The sequence below is a fragment of the Paramormyrops kingsleyae genome, chromosome 16, assembly GCF_048594095.1.
Source record: "Paramormyrops kingsleyae isolate MSU_618 chromosome 16, PKINGS_0.4, whole genome shotgun sequence".
Classification (NCBI taxonomy): domain Eukaryota; kingdom Metazoa; phylum Chordata; class Actinopteri; order Osteoglossiformes; family Mormyridae; genus Paramormyrops; species Paramormyrops kingsleyae.
In genome coordinates, this window is record NC_132812.1 from 9780833 (window position 1) to 9805147 (window position 24315).

Sequence of the window (24315 nt, forward strand, 5' to 3'; positions counted from 1 at the left end):
TGTCTAGTCTAGTTAGTCACTGGACAAGTAAAAAGATGGAGGAGGGGGTGTCCTACTCACTTGTCCTTGGGGTCCTCAAAGCCCTGTAGTGAGAGAGAGAGGTCACACTGAGGTCGTCTTGTACGAACACTCGAGGGTTACCTACATACAGTCTCCTTTAGCCAGAGTCCTGGTAACCCTGCTTTACTGTGATTTTTGTTTCAGAACCATCCTAATAATTAGGCTTAATGGGACTACAGCTTTAAATAAGACAATCAGTACATGACACTGTAGGAAATCCATTTTATGCTAAGCACTGGATGTGGTTACTAGACACTCATATACTGCACGCGCACACACACACACACACACACACACACACACAGCATGAGACTGGTGGCTATATGGGTTAAACTTCAAATCACAGAAAGAAAATTTCTGAACTATTAAACTGGATTCAGTTTCATTGGTGACTATATGTATTGTAATTCTGCATGTTTAAATCCCATCAAAGACATATTTTTCCACTGAAAAATGAATTGGTGTCTCAAAATGTCTGCTTTTTCCCGATAAGTTGAAATTGCCGTGATGTGGCTGCTTGTTACAGCCGAGGTAAAGATGAAAATATCTTCCGCAGTTTAATAGTGAAATTAGAACTTTAGTAACAGTAAATTACCTCCATGAAAGATTATATGGCAGAAATAAACTATGTATCTTTTAAAATGCCTGCATTTAAGCCATTCAACTACACTTGACATCAAATGTCACAGATGAGGTCTCAATGACCAGCAACAATCAAAGGAGAAAGCTGTTAGTCTACTCTTAGCACATTTAGCTCAGATTACAATTAGCTGAAGGGTGGCACCTTAAGTTCAGGCTACAGTCAGCCAACAGGTAGCATGTTTGGTTCAGGGTACAGTTAGCTAAAGGGCAACATGGAGAGTTACCAATTCTCATATATTTTGGCACTTTCAGACTGTCACACCTCCACACCTCCTGTAAGAAATCTTACAGCAAATCTATATTATTCCATTATAAATCTATTTTTTTTTTTTTAAAGTGTTGGGGTAGTTTGCAAACCCTACAGGCTATTTACAAGGTAATAAAACTGTTACATACATGTAAATGAGTGTGGATAGTTGTATCAAATTGAAAACCTCATGCCAGTTGGCAACCCTGTGTTTGGCCCAGGTTACAGTTAGCTAAAGGGTGGCATGTTAAGTTCAAGCTATAATTAGCAAACATGTAGCATGTTTGATTCTGGCTACAGTTAGTGAACAGATAGCATGTTTGGCTCAGGCCACAGTTGGCTAACAGGTGGCACAATCGACTTGTTAGCAGTTAGCTAACAAGCAGCACGTTCGCTTCAGGCTAAAGTTAGCAAACGGGTAGCACCTTTGGCTCAGGTTACGGTTAGCTAATGGGCACCACCTTTGGCCAGATACAACACTAGCAGTCAAAGGGAAATTAATTATCAGCAAGGCCAGACTTATGCATGGGCTAACCTGGGCTGTAGTCCAGGGCCTCAAGTTGTATTTTTTTTCCTGGTCGTTACAGCAGCATTTTATGCTGTAGGTAGGGCCCCAACAATGACTTTAGACCAGGGGCCCCACCACCCAAAATTTGTCCCTGATTATTGGGCATGTTAAATATCACAGCATTAAATACAAACTAGCAAGAACGGATTGTTTTGTGGTAATAAAGCACCTCATCTGCAAGAAAACATCCAAGGGCTAACAGACACCAGCACAACCACTACACTAGTGTTACCTGGCAACCTTGAGGTCAAATAATGGCTCCCAAATTAGTCAAGCTAAACAACAAAGCTACCAGCTAACCCTGCCTGAAAGATTAAGGAGCCCTTCCTAAGGGTCCCGGTCTGCTGAGAGGGGCCCTGACTTACCAACCACAGTGAGAACAGAGGAAAGCAAACTGCCGCAAAGTACAGCTCACACTCGTCTCAATCATTTGAACGTTTCAAACCATGAATCTCATTAGCATTCTCTGAGTGAGCTTTGCCTTATGCATGAAATTCTGACAAGTAAATAGTAAAAAGGCTCGAATCCAAACACTCCATGACTCTGAGGATGCAGGCAGCCACCTGTTGCCATAAGCATTAGCCGTGGGGTTATTTAAGGCTTTAAAGGGATGTGGGAAACAGGTGATCACACAGCCGGGTCGCCTTTAAGGGCCTTGTGGGGGCGTGACAACGTCACTTATGGAGATAAACAACATGGCTGGGTGAGTCACTGAGGGATTGATTAGACATACTGAGAGACATCCTGAAATTAAGGAATTCAGTGGGCCCGTTTTGCAGTGCAGCACCCCCCAGCCACACTTTCTCTCTGGGGGGGTTGTAATGATGTTCTTTCATAACTGGGCACTCGTTCATTAAACGCCTTAGCCTTGCCCACTGTCATCGTCATCATGCTCTCCGCACACAGACAGCAGTCCGTTTACCTGCCAGAGCCAGACCATGCAGGCGGCTCCTGTGTTTGGGAATTGCACTTGGGACAGAGTATTAAAGGTCTGAGATTCTTAGACGACGTGAGTCTTACGACAGCCAGCTCTAAAAGCGAGCAGATCTGTCACTAAGCTAATCATCTTTTAACCAGAAGGGTGCAGGTTCAAATCCCAGGAATCTCAAGCTAACAGCTATGTGGTCCGTAAGGAATCATTACCTTACATTAACATTAATTTAGCAAACACTTTTGTCCGAGGCGATGTACAGCCAAGAACGCAGCATCAGAGGTTATGCTTGGGTGTGGTTATGCTTGAAGCAATTGGGGTTAAGGGCCTTGCTCAAGGGCCTAACTATGGGGTTTGATCAGGTGATTATAGGCATAGCATCCAAACCCACTGAGCCACACCACCCCCAACAGCAACTCGAGCACGAACGTGAAGCAGTGAGTAACACAGGAAGTCCTGTGGTCTGATTAAGTAACTCATAAAAAACCCATACTGAGTATTTGGAGCTCTTAGGATAAATCCGTGTCTTTGCCCTGGGAATGAATCAGAGCCCCCGTCACTCTCTCTTTGGAACACCAGACCCTGGGAAGAATACAGGATGGAGAAGCTAAGCATCTTCAATCGACCACCACATGGGGGTGCTGCCTTCCTGACGGTAACAGAGTTTGCTTTTCAGAATGTCAATGTGCCTCCCAATTGGGGTTCCAGTCTGTGATGTCAGCCATTGCTCTTCATCCAATGCAACAGATTTTTAATTCAAGTCGTCCCTTGACTATTTAAAAGGCTAAGGCAGAGGGAATTCGCCACAGACAACGTAAAAAGAAACTCCTTTCTGTGCCTTCTCATGCGAAGCCGCTCTAGTTATGTCACTGTTAGTTCATTGTTACACCAACAAAAACAGTAGAAGCAGCTAACAAAAGAATTTGATGAAAAATAAGGAAACTGAGGGGGGGCGCTATTGAGCAGAAGGAGAGTGGGTATGTGGCTTCCTTACCATCCTCTTCATCTCCTTGGAGACCTGGTTGCCGGCCAGGTGGTTGTAGAATGGGCGGTCAGAACACCAGTGTGAGGTGTTGTGTGTGACTGAGTTGGTGCGTTGCCGGTTCATCTTGGCGATCATGGCCTTCTCCTCTTTCTGTGGGGGACAGGGGGGGTCACACAGGGGAATCAATCTATATGCTGGGGGTTATGACTGTGAACTATACCCTCAGGCAAAAGACACCCCCATTGTGATATTTCTCCTTCATCAGGTATGGGGTAGGAGGAACATATTTCTGGGAGGAGCTCAATCAGAACCGACATTGGGCAACTGGGAGCAGTAACCCCCAAAAAGTAATTTTATATTACAATGAACTCATGAGGTTTGTCAGGGTTCCGTTTAGTACCGACGGTAAACCAGACCAAAGCCGGGGATGGTGCCTAGTAAGTTTCCCACCCGCTTCTGGCTGCAGCCCACGATGAGGTAGGTCTCGATGTTGTGTTTCTTCAGGTAGACATTCCTCTCGCCGCCACGGCCCGGCTCTACGTCGTAGTCGCCGTTTAGGTAGTTCAGTGTAGCTTTGGTGATGTGGATGCGCCTGTGCACATGCAGGGGAGGTCACGCCAGTTAGCGATCCAGGCTGTGAAGTCCCACATTTCCCCCATTTTCTGGTCCCCCATCGCTTAAGTATCTCTGACAAAAAGTGTATGTTAACAGAATGGTGACATCTCTCATTTGACATCTCTGCTCATTTCCGTTTCCATGGGTGTGGTCAATTTAATAAGGAGTGGAGATATCATTGGAATGGGTGTGGTTATGCTAATAATTTGAGGGCGAGACATTCTCATGGACGTGGTCATGTTAATAAGGAGGGGAACAGCATCACCATGGGTGTGGTCATGTTAATAAGGAGTGGAACTGCATCACCATGGGTGTGGTCATGTTAATAAGGAGGGGAACAGCTTCACCATGGGTGTGGTCATGTTAATAAGGAGTGGAACTGCATCACCATGGGTGTGGTCATGTTAATAAGGAGGGGAACAGCTTCACCATGGGTGTGGTCATGTTAATAAGGAGGGGAACAGCTTCACCATGGGTGTGGTCATGTTAATAAGGAGTGGAACTGCATCACCATGGGTGTGGTCATGTTAATAAGGAGGGGAACTGCATCACCATGGGTGTGGTCATGTTAATAAGGAGGGGAACAGCTTCACCATGGGTGTGGTCATGTTAATAAGGAGTGGAACTGCATCACCATGGGTGTGGTCATGTTAATAAGGAGTGGAACTGCATCACCATGGGTGTGGTCATGTTAATAAGGAGGGGAACAGCTTCACCATGGGTGTGGTCATGTTAATAAGGAGTGGAACAGCATCACCATGGGTGTGGTCGTGTTAATAAGGAGTGGAACAGCTTCACCATGGGTGTGGTCGTGTTAATAAGGAGGGGAACAGCATCACCATGGGTGTGGTCGTGTTAATAAGGAGGGGAACAGCATCACCATGGGTGTGGTCGTGTTAATAAGGAGGGGAACAGCATCACCATTGGTGTGGTCCTGTTAATAAGGAGGGGAACAGCTTCACCATGGGTGTGGTCATGTTAATAAGGAGGGGAACAGCTTCACCATGGGTGTGGTCATGTTAATAAGGAGGGGAACAGCTTCACCATGGGTGTGGTCATGTTAATAAGGAGGGGAACAGCTTCACCATGGGTGTGGTCGTGTTAATAAGGAGGGGAACAGCATCACCATGGGTGTGGTCATGTTAATAAGGAGGGGAACAGCTTCACCATGGGTGTGGTCATGTTAATAAGGAGGGGAACAGCTTCACCATGGGTGTGGTCATGTTAATAAGGAGGGGAACAGCTTCACCATGGGTGTGGTCATGTTAATAAGGAGTGGAACAGCATCACCATGGGTGTGGTCATGTTAATAAGGAGTGGAACTGCATCACCATGGGTGTGGTCGTGTTAATAAGGAGTGGAACAGCTTCACCATGGGTGTGGTCATGTTAATAAGGAGTGGAACTGCATCACCATGGGTGTGGTCATGTTAATAAGGAGGGGAACTGCATCACCATGGGTGTGGTCATGTTAATAAGGAGGGGAACAGCTTCACCATGGGTGTGGTCATGTTAATAAGGAGGGAAACAGCTTCACCATGGGTGTGGTCATGTTAATAAGGAGGGAAACAGCTTCACCATGGGTGTGGTCATGTTAATAAGGAGTGGAACAGCTTCACCATGGGTGTGGTCATGTTAATAAGGAGTGGAACAGCTTCACCATGGGTGTGGTCATGTTAATAAGGAGGGAAACAGCTTCACCATGGGTGTGGTCATGTTAATAAGGAGGGAAACAGCTTCACCATGGGTGTGGTCATGTTAATAAGGAGTGGAACTGCATCACCATGGGTGTGGTCATGTTAATAAGGAGTGGAACAGCTTCACCATGGGTGTGGTCATGTTAATAAGGAGTGGAACAGCTTCACCATGGGTGTGGTCATGTTAATAAGGAGTGGAACAGCATCACCATGGGTGTGGTCATGTTAATAAGGAGGGGAACAGCTTCACCATGGGTGTGGTCATGTTAATAAGGAGGGGAACAGCTTCACCATGGGTGTGGTCATGTTAATAAGGAGTGGAACAGCATCACCATGGGTGTGGTCATGTTAATAAGGAGGGGAACAGCTTCACCATGGGTGTGGTCATGTTAATAAGGAGTGGAACTGCATCACCATGGGTGTGGTCATGTTAATAAGGAGTGGAACTGCATCACCATGGGTGTGGTCATGTTAATAAGGGGTGGAGACAGCATGGCCTTGGTGTGGATGGCATCAACATACACAAGTTACTCGGCTAAATCCAAGTAGAAGTAAAGTAGCCTTTAGAGATAACAGCTTCACCATGGGTGTGGTCATGTTAATAAGGAGTGGAACAGCTTCACCATGGGTGTGGTCATGTTAATAAGGAGGGGAACAGCTTCACCATGGGTGTGGTCATGTTAATAAGGAGTGGAACAGCTTCACCATGGGTGTGGTCATGTTAATAAGGAGGGGAACAGCTTCACCATGGGTGTGGTCGTGTTAATAAGGAGTGGAACAGCTTCACCATGGGTGTGGTCATGTTAATAAGGAGGGGAACAGCTTCACCATGGGTGTGGTCGTGTTAATAAGGAGTGGAACAGCTTCACCATGGGTGTAGTCATGTTAATAAGGAGGGGAACAGCTTCACCATGGGTGTGGTCGTGTTAATAAGGAGGGGAACAGCTTCACCATGGGTATGGTCATGTTAATAAGGAGTGGAACAGCATCACCATGGGTGTGGTCGTGTTAATAAGGAGTGGAACAGCTTCACCATGGGTGTGGTCGTGTTAATAAGGAGTGGAACAGCTTCACCATGGGTGTGGTCATGTTAATAAGGAGGGGAACAGCTTCACCATGGGTGTGGTCGTGTTAATAAGGAGGGGAACAGCTTCACCATGGGTATGGTCATGTTAATAAGGAGTGGAACAGCTTCACCATGGGTGTGGTCGTGTTAATAAGGAGTGGAACAGCTTCACCATGGGTGTGGTCATGTTAATAAGGAGTGGAACAGCTTCACCATGGGTGTGGTCATGTTAATAAGGAGTGGAACAGCTTCACCATGGGTGTGGTCGTGTTAATAAGGAGTGGAACAGCTTCACCATGGGTGTGGTCATGTTAATAAGGAGTGGAACAGCTTCACCATGGGTGTGGTCGTGTTAATAAGGAGTGGAACAGCTTCACCATGGGTATGGTCGTGTTAATAAGGAGTGGAACAGCATCACCATGGGTGTGGTCGTGTTAATAAGGAGGGGAACAGCTTCACCATGGGTGTGGTCGTGTTAATAAGGAGGGGAACAGCTTCACCATGGGTGTGGTCATGTTAATAAGGAGGGGAACAGCTTCACCATGGGTGTGGTCGTGTTAATAAGGAGTGGAACAGCATCACCATGGGTGTGGTCATGTTAATAAGGAGTGGAACAGCATCACCATGGGTGTGGTCATGTTAATAAGGAGTGGAACAGCTTCACCATGGGTGTGGTCATGTTAATAAGGAGGGGAACAGCTTCACCATGGGTGTGGTCATGTTAATAAGGAGTGGAACAGCTTCACCATGGGTGTGGTCATGTTAATAAGGAGTGGAACAGCTTCACCATGGGTGTGGTCATGTTAATAAGGAGTGGAACTGCATCACCATGGGTGTGGTCATGTTAATAAGGAGGGGAACAGCTTCACCATGGGTGTGGTCATGTTAATAAGGAGGGGAACAGCTTCACCATGGGCGTGGTCATGTTAATAAGGAGTGGAACAGCATCACCATGGGTGTGGTCATGTTAATAAGGAGGGGAACAGCATCACCATGGGTGTGGTCATGTTAATAAGGAGGGAAACAGCTTCACCATGGGTGTGGTCATGTTAATAAGGAGGGAAACAGCTTCACCATGGGTGTGGTCATGTTAATAAGGAGTGGAACTGCATCACCATGGGTGTGGTCATGTTAATAAGGAGGGGAACAGCTTCACCATGGGTGTGGTCATGTTAATAAGGAGTGGAACTGCATCACCATGGGTGTGGTCATGTTAATAAGGAGTGGAACAGCTTCACCATGGGTGTGGTCATGTTAATAAGGAGTGGAACAGCTTCACCATGGGTGTGGTCATGTTAATAAGGAGTGGAACAGCATCACCATGGGTGTGGTCATGTTAATAAGGAGGGGAACAGCTTCACCATGGGTGTGGTCATGTTAATAAGGAGGGGAACAGCTTCACCATGGGTGTGGTCATGTTAATAAGGAGGGGAACAGCTTCACCATGGGTGTGGTCATGTTAATAAGGAGTGGAACTGCATCACCATGGGTGTGGTCATGTTAATAAGGAGGGGAACAGCTTCACCATGGGTGTGGTCATGTTAATAAGGAGGGGAACAGCTTCACCATGGGTGTGGTCATGTTAATAAGGAGTGGAACTGCATCACCATGGGTGTGGTCATGTTAATAAGGAGGGGAACAGCATCACCATGGGTGTGGTCATGTTAATAAGGAGTGGAACTGCATCACCATGGGTGTGGTCATGTTAATAAGGAGTGGAACTGCATCACCATGGGTGTGGTCATGTTAATAAGGAGGGGAACAGCTTCACCATGGGTGTGGTCATGTTAATAAGGAGGGGAACAGCTTCACCATGGGTGTGGTCATGTTAATAAGGAGTGGAACTGCATCACCATGGGTGTGGTCATGTTAATAAGGAGTGGAACTGCATCACCATGGGTGTGGTCATGTTAATAAGGAGTGGAACTGCATCACCATGGGTGTGGTCATGTTAATAAGGGGTGGAGACAGCATGGCCTTGGTGTGGATGGCATCAACATACACAAGTTACTCGGCTAAATCCAAGTAGAAGTAAAGTAGCCTTTAGAGATAACAGCTTCACCATGGGTGTGGTCATGTTAATAAGGAGTGGAACAGCTTCACCATGGGTGTGGTCATGTTAATAAGGAGGGGAACAGCTTCACCATGGGTGTGGTCATGTTAATAAGGAGTGGAACAGCTTCACCATGGGTGTGGTCATGTTAATAAGGAGGGGAACAGCTTCACCATGGGTGTGGTCGTGTTAATAAGGAGTGGAACAGCTTCACCATGGGTGTGGTCATGTTAATAAGGAGGGGAACAGCTTCACCATGGGTGTGGTCGTGTTAATAAGGAGTGGAACAGCTTCACCATGGGTGTAGTCATGTTAATAAGGAGGGGAACAGCTTCACCATGGGTGTGGTCGTGTTAATAAGGAGGGGAACAGCTTCACCATGGGTATGGTCATGTTAATAAGGAGTGGAACAGCATCACCATGGGTGTGGTCGTGTTAATAAGGAGTGGAACAGCTTCACCATGGGTGTGGTCGTGTTAATAAGGAGTGGAACAGCTTCACCATGGGTGTGGTCATGTTAATAAGGAGGGGAACAGCTTCACCATGGGTGTGGTCGTGTTAATAAGGAGGGGAACAGCTTCACCATGGGTATGGTCATGTTAATAAGGAGTGGAACAGCTTCACCATGGGTGTGGTCGTGTTAATAAGGAGTGGAACAGCTTCACCATGGGTGTGGTCATGTTAATAAGGAGTGGAACAGCTTCACCATGGGTGTGGTCATGTTAATAAGGAGTGGAACAGCTTCACCATGGGTGTGGTCATGTTAATAAGGAGTGGAACAGCTTCACCATGGGTGTGGTCGTGTTAATAAGGAGTGGAACAGCTTCACCATGGGTGTGGTCATGTTAATAAGGAGTGGAACAGCTTCACCATGGGTGTGGTCGTGTTAATAAGGAGTGGAACAGCTTCACCATGGGTATGGTCATGTTAATAAGGAGTGGAACAGCATCACCATGGGTGTGGTCGTGTTAATAAGGAGGGGAACAGCTTCACCATGGGTGTGGTCGTGTTAATAAGGAGGGGAACAGCTTCACCATGGGTGTGGTCATGTTAATAAGGAGGGGAACAGCTTCACCATGGGTGTGGTCATGTTAATAAGGAGTGGAACAGCATCACCATGGGTGTGGTCATGTTAATAAGGAGTGGAACAGCATCACCATGGGTGTGGTCATGTTAATAAGGAGTGGAACAGCTTCACCATGGGTGTGGTCATGTTAATAAGGAGTGGAACAGCTTCACCATGGGTGTGGTCATGTTAATAAGGAGTGGAACAGCTTCACCATGGGTGTGGTCATGTTAATAAGGAGTGGAACAGCTTCACCATGGGTGTGGTCATGTTAATAAGGAGGGGAACAGCTTCACCATGGGTGTGGTCGTGTTAATAAGGAGGGGAACAGCTTCACCATGGGTGTGGTCATGTTAATAAGTGCGGGGACAGCATGGCCATATGACAGGGACACATACAGACTCACCCGGCCTTGCCGCCCGCCTCCATGTGATTGGCCAGCGTGACATCATTGGACCAAACATCAAACTGCCACTTGCGCAGGCCCAGCACCCCGCAGTGCACACGGCCACTGTGGATGCCCACGCGCATGTTGACGTTGACACCAGTCACTTCCCGCACCAACCTGGCGGGGAGGGGGGGGATACAATGAGATCTGGAAGCAGCATAACACCTACGCCTCTAGAGGGCGCCAAGCTCAGCAGCCTGTCTGGGGCTTCAGCAGTCAGCTGCCCAGATGGATATTGGTACTGACACAGTTCCAGTGTGCTGCCCTTACATGCGATGCAGCCGGTTATCTCATCAGTCAGGCAGCGAAAGCGGAGATAGTGTGTTATTGTGTTAGTGACAACGTTCCAGAAAAGTGCCGCCACTGTTCTATTGTGTTCCCTTCATCTGTGCTGCATCCCTGCTATTGTATATTTATAGTCTTGAGCAGAATCAAAATAGTGGGCACTGTATGCGTGTCACTGTGGATACGGGCACCTGCAAGGCACTTGGCTGGATGGGGGGGGGGGGGGGCAGCAGGTGGAGGGGCAAAAAGCTTCTGACCCTTTCTCTGAAGCACGCAGGTGACACAGTCAGACCGCTGGGGTGTTGAACACAGTCGGTCACAGTCGAGCCCCGGAGTCTCTGACTTTGTGCATTTGGACTTTCCCCATCTCCAACCACATCAGCCAGCTCCACTGTTCCACCGATTTCATACTTTGACATGGCTACATTAAGTACATCTGAATATTGCAGACATCTGTGCATAATGCCATTTTTAAACCAGAAGAAGAACAGGGCTTGACGCCACCAGCCGGCTCCAGCGGTTTGCAATGTCCCCTTCAGTCGCCCCCTACAGGCCCAGCCCATCATGACCCCGATAGAGTGCATCTGAAATCCCGCATTTCCGATACTAAAGGTAATTCGCGGAGGGACAAAACAGAGACGAGTTTGGTGAATAATGTTTGTAAGCATCACAACATCGGCCAAAGCAGGAGCTGACGGTCAGAGGAAAGAGCGTTAATCTCTAATTAAATCCCTCCATGTCTCCTTCCTGCCGCTGTAACAGAACACTGCGGTCACACCGCCCGTGATCAGTTATTGCTACACCTGCTTGCGCACAAGCCAACAGCAGCATTAACAGGACAGACGGGGTAGCGGACGGTTTGACCTCCATCAACACTCCCTGGGAGCTTATGGCATACAGTCTTACGGCATGTACACATTCATAAAGCAGAAATAATAATAACAACATTCTGCATGATTGCCTGCAACAAAAACCACCATACATCCTAAACTCATCCCGGAACGAGGGGAAGCAATGGGGTAACATCAGCCTCCAGATGGAAGGACCACCTGTGACAATGTCTCCTTGAGGCTCGTCACCAAACTCCCCACACACGCATGCACACGCAGAAAGGCAGCACTCACGATATGGCCTCGATCATGTCGACGCCCATCTCCACGCAGCAATGGGCATGATCCGCTCGCGCCTCTGGAAGGCCTGATACGCAGTAGTAACAGTCGCCCAGGATCTTAATACGTAGACAGTGGTTCTCCTGTGATACAGAGGTATGACAGACATGTTCAGGAGGCCTGCACAGTTCATCTTCCATGAATATACAGACTAATTATACTAGCTAGGTGACACGGGTTATTTAAAGAAAAAAAAATGGGGAAAAAAAATAGATACATTCCATGGAAAAACAAGTGACAGTTCACCCTCCTCCCAAAAGAGGGCGCTGTGGTGCCAGCCATTGCTTCCTTACACAAGTTACTGAGCTACATCCAAGTAGAAGTAAAGTAGCCTTTAGAGATAACACTTCTTGTGACTGTGGATCAAAGGCCCTGTACCTCTGCAGGATGCATTAATATTCGGACAGCAGGATTTCTATAGAGAACATTTGCACAGCAGTGTTAAGTATTTCTCAGAAAAGTGACATGCTTTTTTGTACGCACATTAAAATGAGGCCTTAGCAGTAGTGGGGCAGATGAAGAGAAATACGATGCCAGGGGAATATGGTGTGTGATGCTGTGCTGCACAGGGGCACAAACATTACAGCCGGTACATCACGCTAAAGACGGTGATTACAATCAAGGTCACTCTACCCCATTTGCTTTTCTGTCCTCCTTTTTGCACCTCATAAGCCCATAGGATTCATCACAGAATCCCGAACTAGAGTAATATAGCAGTAGTAAACATCTGGATAAGTCATTATTTAAGTCAGCTGTTTCCGGGACGCACAAACGCAACGGCACACTGTGTTCATGCTGTTTACCGGCGCTGAAGGAGGCGGGTCGACAAACCCAATCTCACCACACAGCCTCAGATGTTCTGAGCAACACGGTTCATTTCTGGTTTGAGGGGAACGAAAGAAATCTTCACGGTGTTAATGTTACATTTGTGTTCCCATAGTGACCTCCACCGTCATATGTGTGATGGTACTCTTCAGATAAACTGGGATGGGGGCAAGAGAGGTAGTGGGCCCCGGGGGTGGGGGGGGGGGCAGAGAGCAGTTGGGCTCGTCTCCCACCCCATGACAGCCACCTGAGCGTCAGGCCCGCTTGCAGCTAAGCGGCTACCGCACAATGCGGCCCTTTGTTGCGTGCCTGCGCCTGTGTGTGTCCGTGTGCACTTGTGGAGGGGGGGGGGGGTGGGAGCTTACAGCTGATTGGTCACTCACCGCGGCCAGCTTGTCGAAGCGGGCGAACAGCTCGTTCAGCGTCATGACGAGCTCCTGGGCAGTGCACTGCGAGGCCAGGCTGGTGAAGCCCTCGATGTCAGCGAAGAGGATGCTGGGAAGGCAGACGACAACGTGGCGTGAGGGGGGCACGAGCACGGAGAGCTCCTCCGCCCTGCGGATGCCGCACCTGCGCTTTATGCGATGTGTCCGAAGGCGGCCATTACGGCCGACCAGAAGTTTCTGGAAGGTTTCCTCGTCAAGCGGCTTTAAGCATTTTTGCTCATTTTCGAAGACGCGGACTCTGGGGCAGCTGCCTGCACACCTTCCCGTCACCATACTGCAGTGAATAGGGATGCAGGAAAGCAGCAAGGGGGTGTTTCCCCGCTCTGAGTGTCAGGCTTTTATGCCAAGAATCCGCAAAAATACCCACAGCATCCTACAGCTTTCGTTTTTGTACATCCTTCAAGAGTGGGGTGAACTTCAGACAAAGTGACATCAAATCAAAGTCTAATCCAAACAAGAGATGACAGAGTCTTAGAGAAAGTGTCAAACAACTACAGGAGCTGCTATTAAAGATTAAAATAGAATCAACAAAAAAATCTTGCGCAGTTTTCCATGCATATTATCAATAAAATCCCAGTAGGGGGCGCCATAGCCTCACACCTGCTACATTTATGTGGGTTTCCTCCAGGAAATCTAGTTCCTTCTCACAACCCAGAGATGTACAGATACGACAGCAGGGCCCCTCGCCAGCTTCAGGAAGCACCTTCACGCGTAGCTCCGCCTCTCGTCCCCATTCTACCCAGCGCGTGTTACTGGTCAGCCACCAGACGCTCAGCCCTGGGTCACATGAACTGAAGAAGCTAAACTCAAACTGCAGTTTTTCACAAAGTCCAGAAAGAGCAGCACCGTGGGGGCAGGTGGCAGCCCAGCAACGTGACGCTCTGCCGTCGTGCGTCTCATCAGGGGCGCGGCACAGCGTGGGGCTTCCAGCCGCCCTCTGACATTTGGTCAAATGCCCACACCCACACTCCACCACACGAGTGCCATGCTGATGTCCAAGTGCTCAGGTGGAGACTTTCCACACGTGGAGCAGCAGGGAAGCTCCCCCCCCCAAGCTCGTCACCTCTTCTTGTGGGTTATAGGAAGTGGATCATCTTGGTCAGGGAAGCGGCGGAGCACATGCAGGTCGGTGACGAGTCCGCCTCCAGTCAGCCAAACGTCTGCAGCTGACCACTGCTGCCCTTTTACGAGCCGCATTACTGGGGAGCGTGTCGAACGCGCCTGTCGGGCTCAGGGTGTGTCAGGGACTCGTCTCGCCAGAGAGGAGGCACCAGCTAACACCACAGCACAGGATTTGCACATTCACTCAGCTCAGATGAAAATCTCACATATCAAACACACTTATTTGGAATTACATTCTTTACTGAAATATTTGGTACATTTTTGTTCTTTGATTGTTGGTGCTCCATTATACAATTGCTTAAATATATTAAAGAAAACTCCTTAGAACAAGAGGAGAGCAAGCTGTGGTTCTGGTGGATGTTCAGAGTCTTACAAGCACCAATCTGCTTCAAAACCATTGGTCAGGACTTAGAAATGCGACTATGGACTAGGAACCAATCAAAACCTAGTCAGCCGCCCCCCTCCCCCCCACTGCCCCCTGAGAGTGTGATTCTTAAAGGAGAAATTCTAGTATTTTTCCATTCACACTAATGTCCAAAAGCACCTTACCTACCGATTGTTTAATGTTTTGTCACACTGAGCCAGAGATACCTCAAAAATTTGGGACATAATTGGATTCGTCTGGGTCGGGGGCCCAATGCGATATGCTTTCATGGGGCCCAAAATCTGAGCTGGAGCTGCAGATTTCACTCTCCGCTAAACTGGAGCGACTCCCCAGTTTCAAGGGTGCATCAGCAGAGTGTTGCCAGGGCGTATTCCAGCAGCTGGAAGCTTATACAACCATCAGGAACTGGCTCTGTTATTTTAGAAAGCTTAAGGTCCTTTGGTAGTAAAAGAGCACAGCTCCTGATCAGAGATTATATCTACACAAACTAGGGGGCTTGAAATAGCAGCATTTTCATGCGGCTATTTTTAAGCTCCAAATCCTCCACAGCGGAGCAGCGGTTGCGAAGATCTCCAACAAATTACAGGCACCTTGGGGCCCCCTGAGTGTATTTATCGGCTCACACCTTTAGAAACAGTGAGAGAGGCCAGTGGATAATGAGTGTGAGTCTGACACAGCATTAATTTCTAGTTCCTCTGTGAGTCACCATGCAGCCCGTTCCTCCAGCTTGTCACCAGGTGTCGTCCATGAAATCCTTCCTACCTTCTGACCAGTTTAGGGACAGAATCAGCGAGACAAGTTTCAACATTAAAATGCATCTTTCAGCCATTTAACATTGTGCCTTGAAGTCCGGCCATGGTGACCTTCATTGCTAAACAAAGTCACACTTTATTGCTACGTAAACGTGGATAAACGTGGATATTTTGTTGCGATGCCCCTGAAAACTGCTCAGTCCTGCTGCTGGCGTGATGGAGACGGACGACCAAGCCGGTGAGGCTCACTGCAGCCCCAGTGAGTCCCCTGTCGAGAGCCACAATCTTATGGGGTGATTAGTCTGACTTTCGAAGTGGACGTTTTCACTGGGGGGTCTTGTGCCAGTGAGATTCATACCCAGAACATGCCTGAAGTTCATCAGTGTGATTAATATTTAGATAAATGTCCCCATGAACAGTCTACAGAAGCCAGATCATGTGACTCACAGAACTCCAACTGAGTAAAAAGCAAGAATCACACAGCACCACAGGGCTCAGGTGACCCTGAAAAAACAACCCCCCCCCCGATGTCCCATGTTCCGCTGCTCCAAGGACGTGCACAGGGCCTCATTGTGGACCCCTACGGAACGTTCTAGCATGTGCTGCTAGAACATTTCTCCATAACGATAAGCTAAGCACTTTGCATTCTTATCGTCTTGGCCATCGTCCAGCTCTTCAGGATGGGATTTGCATGTTCAGCTGCCGATCGCCTGCTGCACGCGCTCAGATGGCCTACGAATGCTCCAGCTTTCACTGTAACGTGACCCTCATTCTGGGTCATGCGGGTCCTCTCACTTCCTGTCACATCCTGTCACATCTGCTGTGTGAGGTGTGACAGCCTCTGTCTGCTGGACCTGTCAGGCTTGGTGCGTGTTGGTGAATCTGTGCCTGCAGGTCAGGCCTGCTGATACCCAACGATGTGCTGAAGATCCACAGTGAAGTATTTATACTCCTTTCAATGGCCAGCTTTGTGTGAAATTTTGCAACTTTTTATTGCCAACAAATAGCAGGGCCAAGCTGATGGGAGGAGATTCTCCTGGTGGAGACCTCTGGCAAATAATCCATCTACTTCAAAGCCAGCATGATGACCTTTCTTGAAAGCCTTCAGTTCATTAAGAGTGACTGATTATTTCAATCTTACCCTTAAATTTAAACCACATTCCACTGGGTCCCAGGCTGACCATGACATACACTGAAGAATCTTCAAAGGCATCTCAGGATGTCCAAATAAATCTTAATTTCGGTTTACTTGAATTTTTCTCACAGACTATTAGTACAATTTAAGACCAAGATTTAAATAATCAAGCCTGATGAAGAGATCTCCTCAAACCTTCAAAGGCAAAAAACACTAAGAACATAAGAAATTTACAAACGAGAGGAGGCCATTCGGCCCATCAAGCTCGTTTGGGGAGAACTTAGCTAATAGCTCAGAGTTGTTAAAATCTTATCTAGCTCTGATTTAAAGGAACCCATGGTTTTAGCTTCCACTACAATAGCAGGAAGACTATTCCATACTCTGACTACACGCTGTGTAAAGAAGTGCTTCCTCAAATTTGTTTTAAAATGTTCTCCCGCTAATTTCCACTTATGGCCACGAGTTCTAGTATTTAGACTAATATTGAAATAGTCATTTGGCTGAACAGCATCCAGACCCGTTAGAATCTTATAGACCTGAATCATATCCCCCCTTAGTCTCCTTTGCTCAAGGCTGAACAGATTCAGTTCCGCTAACCTCTCCTCGTAAGACATTCCTCTAAGACCAGGAATCATTCTCGTAGCTCTTCGTTGCACCTTTTCTAAGGCAGCAATGTCCTTCTTGAGGTATGGTGACCAAACCTGCACACAGTATTCTAGGTGGGGTCTTACCAAGGAATTATATAAGTGTAACATCACCTCCCTTGACTTAAACTCCACACATCTAGAGATATAACCCAACATTCTCTTCGCCTTTTTTATTGCTTCCCCACATTGGCGAGAGTGGGACATGGAAGCATCAACATACATACCGAGATCTTTCTCGTAATCAGCTACCTTTACCTTTAATCTAAACTATATCACAGCTGAGCCAACCACAGATCGGACCACAGCCGTCCCAATCATAGACCGGGTTTTGGTCAAGCCAACCACAGACTGGGCTGCGCCATGCCAATCATAGACCGGGTTTTGGTCACGCCAACCACAGACTGGGCTGCGGCCATGCCAATCATAGACCGGGTTTTGGTCATGCCAACCACAGACTGGGCCATTGTAGGGCTGCCGATATTTTTCTTTCAATTAATCTATCAACTATTTTACCAATTGGTTGCTTAATCTAAACGATTAGTTTTCCTCCAGAAAATCAAATTTACTGTTTCATGTAAAATAACTTTGTTTTGATAACAACAAGCTGTATGTTATTGCAGGGCTTTAGATAACAGACCGCGGCTTTTCGGCACTATAAAGAACTTACTTATGCCCACAATTCAATAAGCATATTAGTAATACGCCTAAAATATTAATAAGACGCATATTGTAATGCCCAAAAGTTAGTATTCTGTATAAATTTGGTGTATCCTTATGGTTAATAAATTTGATTAGTGGAGCAGGCCACATGGTATTGTTGTGGTATATTATGGAAGTGATAAACACTGAAGTGGTGGTGAAGAAAGGGACAGCTCAGCAGCCATGACATCTTTTATTGCAGAAAAAAGGTAAAATGATGTTGGTGGATGGCAGTACTTTTTGCAGTCTAAAGTCCGACATGTTTTTTGGTATATATAGTTTTCATTTTAATTTCATTTCACAACTAATTTTTTATTCAAGGGTCCGTTTTTGTTTAAGTGTTAGTTTACGGTAATAACAGTGGCCACAGCAAGCCCAGCACACCTAGGCCACGGCAATGCCAACCACAGACCGGGCTACTGGCCATGCCAACCACAGACCGGGCTACTGGCCATGCCAACCACAGACCGAGCTACAGATGCGCCAAGCACAGATCGGGCTACAGCTGTGTCAACAACAGACCACCCTGCGGAAGCGGCGACTATAGATTGGACTGCGGCTGTGCCGAACACAGCCCGGGCCGCAGCCATGACAGCAACAGACTGGGCCACAGAAGAGCCTTTATTTCCCTAAGATCCACCACAAAATCAGAATTAAATTCCACACTTATTCAAATAAATGAAAAATAATAGTTGGCTGAGGTGATAAAGCCTCAGAACTCTGCAGGTTCCAGACCAGTGGGTAAGACCTGGCACATGGGTGGGGAGATGATGATGATGGAGGAGGTATGGAGGTCATCTGATAGCCTGCTGAGGGACGACTGCACCCCAGAGCTGCAGAACATCGCAGGGCAATGCTGCCACAAGAGGGTTTGAGCCATTATACAAGCCCAATGGGGCCCCTGCTGGGGGGGGGGCTGCTAGGGGGGCCCCAAGCCCCATACCCGGCCTGGATTACATCAGGCAGGTGGCCCTCTACACATACACATCTGAAAATATAGCTTCTGAGGAACATTTCAGAGGAGTTTGATGGTACTGCATGACAGGATGTGCAGGTGTTTCTCAATGGTCTACAGATCCAAAGGCAGCCCCATGATGACATCATCTCATCTCCATTTTGACCCTGTAACGCAGTGGCAAAAGCAATCTACAGGACCTTCTGAACGGCAAGAGGCCTGGAAGTGTCCTTCAGATTCAATTAATGTTTAAGTCCGAATGAAAAGCCACTTGTTAAGCAGGGATGAGGAAATGCAAGAGTGGCCATGTGCATACCTGAGATGGTTTCCAGACTGGAACAGAACAGAGCTTCAGTGCAAACAAATTCACGTGGAGTCTGTGGCACTGAGACCCCTATGAACAGCCGCACCATGTCAGAAATTCAAATCCAGATCCCAGTTAGAGTCACAGCCAGAAAGGACAAACAGACCTTCAACGCATGAGGAAGGGAGTGCAGGGGCCGGCAGGAGTCTAGGCTGTGGACAGGACCACCACGGAGTCTAAGCTGCATAAATATAGCAGCCTGTATGACATTAAAACATACTGTAGTCACATTATTATTCAGTCACTTTTACAAACTCTGTCAAAGCACATCAAGGCCTCTGTATGACTTAATGATGCTTTAAAAAGGAGGAATTCAGTCCACTTAAAGACAGCAAAAATTAACCATGACAAAAGGAAATTCAATGAAAACAATTTTCTGCTTTACTTTTGTTTACTGTGCATTGTCATAAGAAACCTGCAAGAATTATTAATTTAAAGGCAAATGGAAAGCAGTAAACAACACACATGCACAAACAGACAGACACACACACACATGCACAGACAGAGAGACAGACAGACACACACATGCACAGACAGACACACACACACACGCACAGACAGACAGACACACACATGCACAGACAGACAGACAGACACACACACGCACGCACAGACAGACAGACACACACGCACAGACAGACAGACAGACACACACATGCACAGACAGACAGACAGACACACACACACATGCACAGACAAACAGACAGACACACACACGCACAGACAGACACACACACACACACGCACAGACAGACACACAGGTTTGTATTCATATCTTTGTGGGGACCGTTCATTCGTTTCCTAATCCCAAATATTAGCACTTTTCCACTGGCATACAGGAACCGAGCCATACTCGACCCATACCATGAACTGAGACTAGTTACAGTGCGGTTACAGTGCAGCTCCAGCCTGCTTCAGTACTCCACTGCAGAATGGTCGGTTCGGTAAAGGCGTTGCTGGGTTTGGACAGCAAGTGATGTAAAACTGAAGAGATGCTTATTAACGGCTGACATAGTGTACATCATGATTTATTACATGCTGATTTCCTGATTTTCCAACACGTCTGGAATAATCCCTTGCTTGCGTAATTTGCATTACGAGTCCATTCCATTTATCTGTTCCATAGTACCTTTTTTCTTTGAGATAATCCTTGCATATCAACGCAGAGCACCAGTATCTCCATGCAGTTTCACCAATCAGATGGTATTGAGGCAACCAGCTCAGTTTAGTCATGCTTTGGGCCCTGCTAGTAAGCACCAGCGCGGGTACGGCTCGGATAATTTACAATGGGAAAACCGTCAATTCGTGGTACAGGTCAGGTACGCCTCCACTCCTGGTGGCAGTGGAAAAACGCCATATGACAACCCTAACCAGCCCTAACCTTAACCATAAGTAACTAAAAAAAAAATGCAAGACTTTTGACGTTTTTAGTTTTTTGATTGCAATCACAGATTTTTTATAAAACAGAGTTTCCCCTTGTGGAGACAGAAATAGTCCCCACAACATCAAAATAACAGGTTTTAGTGTAATATATATATAACCATACAGTCACATGTCCGGGGTGAGTCTCGTCACCCCCTCGCTCTCCCCCTGGTTAGCGTGCTGCTACACTCACCTCACGTTGTCATGCTTCTGGATGTAAATCTTGTGAAACATCATATCTTCCTGCTTGGCGTTAATGTCGGCTTTCATCTCCATAGCAACATGGCGGGGAAGCACAGAAAGCAGGAGCCGTTCCTGCAGCGAGGGGGAGGGGGGAGGCGGATGAGTGGGAGGGGGGAAAGGACACGGGTGACACAGCTGCTCTTTGGAAAAGCCCTCCTGCTGGGGTGACGGTGACAGAGGCAGACGCCCCCCCCTCCACTCCCCCCAAGCTCAGTGGAGATCCACATAGAGTCCCGTTCAACTGCACACGTGTTCCTGCACACGGCTCAGCCAGTGAAGCTAAGGGCTGCATTGATAATTGTACTGGATAAAAACTCCAGCTACAAGTACAGGCTAGTGTTGTAGTCAAGACCGCCTAAACCGAGACCAAGACATTGCCGAGACCGAAGGGTATCAAGACCAAGGCACTACCGAGACTTGAGGGTACCAAGACCAAGACCAAGACATACTAAGGCGAGACCAAGACCAAGACTGGCCGAGACCAAGAACAAGACCGAAAACAGACTAGGGCTAGAATCGACATCACATCACTCAGATCAACTGTAGAGAAAAAAGGCATTGCTGTAAAGTGTCATTACTCATTAAATCAAATTCATGTTATCTTTTCAATTATATTGTCCATATGTCCATATGTCTCTCATTTAAAATCTCCCAGATTTGTCATAGTTACGAGGCCTGATGGAAAATAATATTCTCAGCAATCCTCTCCTATAACCATTTTATCAGACCTCGTCAAGGGAAAGAGATGGGATGTACCAGAAAGATGCTCATATTAAGTACCAGGGAGAGAGGCCTTCGGGTAAGCTATGAATACGGCTATGTGATGATCCTCTGCTTTGAATTGAAGAGAATGAGCCTCCAGATTGACTTGCACCTCCAAGATCGTGCTTTCTAATGAATGTGAAATACCTAATTTAATTGAATTATAACTATGCTATTAGTGCTGGGAGATAAAACGATCTCGATATTTTATCGATAAAAAATAAGGACGATCACGATGATACACACAGACTATAAAACTCGATCAACCAAATTTGCTCCATTTTAGAGAATGCGCTGAGACAGACACAGCTGAACGCCAGCACAACAGCCAATCACCGACGACGTTGTAATTTTGCCCATCCTCCCTTAAAGAAGCAATGGGTGCGTTCGACTGCAGCTGACGCAACGTGGAGCGCGATCTGTCGGCGGCTGCAGAGGTGGAGTATAAACTGACTGCAGCTAAGTCGGACAACTTCTACTCCTCGTAGTCTGTGAGACCTGACTGCAATGGCAGCACTGCCAAAAGGGTGTAGATAAATCTATACAAATATCACCTGCATGCCTTCTTCACAGATTGGACGATCGGTATGTCTTTCCCATAGGTATGTCTGATAGGTATGTCTTTCTGATTGTTATGTCTTTCTGATGGGTATGTCTGTCTGATAGGTATGTCTTTCTGATGGGTATGTCTGTCTGATAGGTATGTCTTTCTGATGGGTATGTCTGATGGATGTGTCTGATCGGTATGTCTTTCTGATGGGCATGTCTCATGGGTATGTCTGTCTGATAGGTATGTCTTTCTGATGGGCATGTCTCATGGGTATGTCTTTCTGATAGGTACGTCTTTCTGATAGGTATGTCTTTCTGATCGGTATGTCTGATGGATATGTCTGATCGGTATGTCTTTCTGATGGGCATGTCTCATGGGTATGTCTTTCTGATAGGTATGTCTTTCTGATTGGTATGGCTTTCTGATGGGTATGTCTGATGGATATGTCTGATCGGTATGTCTTTCTGGTGGGCATGTCTCATGGGTATGTCTTTCTGATAGGTATGTCTGATCGGTATGTCTTTCTGATAGGTATGTCTTTCTGATGGGTATGTCTCATGGGTATGTCTGATGGATATGTCAGATCGTTATGTCTTTCTGATGGGCATGTCTGATGGATTTGTCAGATCGGTATGTCTTTCTGATGGGCATGTCTCATGGGTATGTCTTTCTGATCGGCATGTCTGATCGGTATGTCTTTCTGATAGGTATAACACTGAAGACACCAGAGAATAACACCAGGAAATAACACTGAAGAATGACACTGAAGAATAACACCAGAAAATAACACTGAAGAATAACACCAGAGAATAACACCGAAGAGTAAGGCCGTATTTCCAGGACAAAAACATCAAGGAGTAACACTGGGGATGTAACACTGGGGATGTAACACTGAGAATACCACCAAAGAGTAAGGCCGTATTTCCAGGACAAAAACATCAAGGAGTAACACTGGGGATGTAACACTGAGGGAGGAACACCAGAGAATACCACCAAAGAGTAAGGCCATATTTCCAGGACAAAAACATCAAGGAGTAACACTGGGAATGTAACACTGAGGGAGGAACACCAGAGAATAACACCAAAGAGTAACTATGGGGGAATAACATCTGAGAGCAGTGCAAAGGCCGTATTTCCAGGACAATAACATCAAGGAGTAACACTGGAGGTGTAACACTGAGGGAGGAACACCAGAGAATAACACCAGAGAATAACACCCAAGAGTAAGGCTGTATTTCCAGGACAATAACATCGGCATGTCTCATTGGTATGTCTTTCTGATGGGTATGTCTGATAGGTATGTCTTTCTGATAGGTATGTCTGTTTGATAGGTATGTCTTTCTGATGGGCATGTCTCATGGGTATGTCTGATGGGTATGTCTTTCTGATCGGTATGTCTGATGGGTCTGTCTGATGGGTCTGTCTGATGGGTATGTCTTTCTGATGGGTATGTCTGATGGGTATGTCTGTCTGATGGGTATGTCTGATTGTTATGTCTTCATTGGTATGTCTTTCTGATGGGTATGTCTTTCTGATACATATGTCTTTCTGATAGGTATGTCTGTCTGATTGGTATGTCTGATAGGTATGTCTTTCTGATTGGTATGTCTCATGGGTATGTCTTTCTGATAGGTATGTCTTTCTGATGGGCATGTCTCATGGGTATGTCTTTCTGATAGGTATGTCTGATGGATATGTCTGATCGGTATGTCTTTCTGATGGGCATGTCTCATGGGTATGTCTTTCTGATCGGCATGTCTCATTGGTATATCTTTCTGATCGGTATGTCTGATAGGTATGTCTTTCTGATCGGTATGTCTGATGGGTTTGTCTTTCTGATAGGTATGTCTTTCTGATTGGTATGTCTGATCGGTATGTCTTTCTGATCGGCATGTCTGATGGGTATGTCTGATTGGTATGTCTTCATGGGTATGTCTTTCTGATCGGCATGTCTCATTGGTATGTCTTTCTGATCGGTATGTCTGATAGGTATGTCTTTCTGATCGGTATGTCTAATCGGTATGTCTTTCTGATAGTTATGTCTGATGGGTTTGTCTTTCTGATAGGTATGTCTTTCTGATTGGTATGTCTGATCAGTATGTCTTTCTGATCGGCATGTCTGATGGGTATGTCTGATGGGTATGTCTGATTGGTATGTCTTCATGGGTATGTCTTTC

General features: G+C 46.8%; 1 protein-coding gene across 3 annotated transcripts in view; it reads right to left on the reverse strand.

Annotated features, from left to right (window-relative positions):
• Positions 1 to 24315, reverse strand: part of adcy5 (adenylate cyclase 5) — a 63189-nt gene that overhangs the window by 10249 nt on the left and 28625 nt on the right. For all 3 annotated transcript variants that reach the window (XM_023826954.2, XM_023826953.2, XM_023826951.2), the window contains exons 3-9: positions 20777 to 20898; positions 13040 to 13151; positions 11787 to 11914; positions 10336 to 10494; positions 3884 to 4025; positions 3443 to 3583; positions 61 to 83 (exon numbers count right to left, since the gene is read on the reverse strand). In XM_023826954.2, the coding sequence (XP_023682722.1) occupies positions 61 to 83; positions 3443 to 3583; positions 3884 to 4025; positions 10336 to 10494; positions 11787 to 11914; positions 13040 to 13151; positions 20777 to 20898 (827 nt within the window). The remainder of the gene's footprint in view (positions 1 to 60; positions 84 to 3442; positions 3584 to 3883; positions 4026 to 10335; positions 10495 to 11786; positions 11915 to 13039; positions 13152 to 20776; positions 20899 to 24315) is intronic.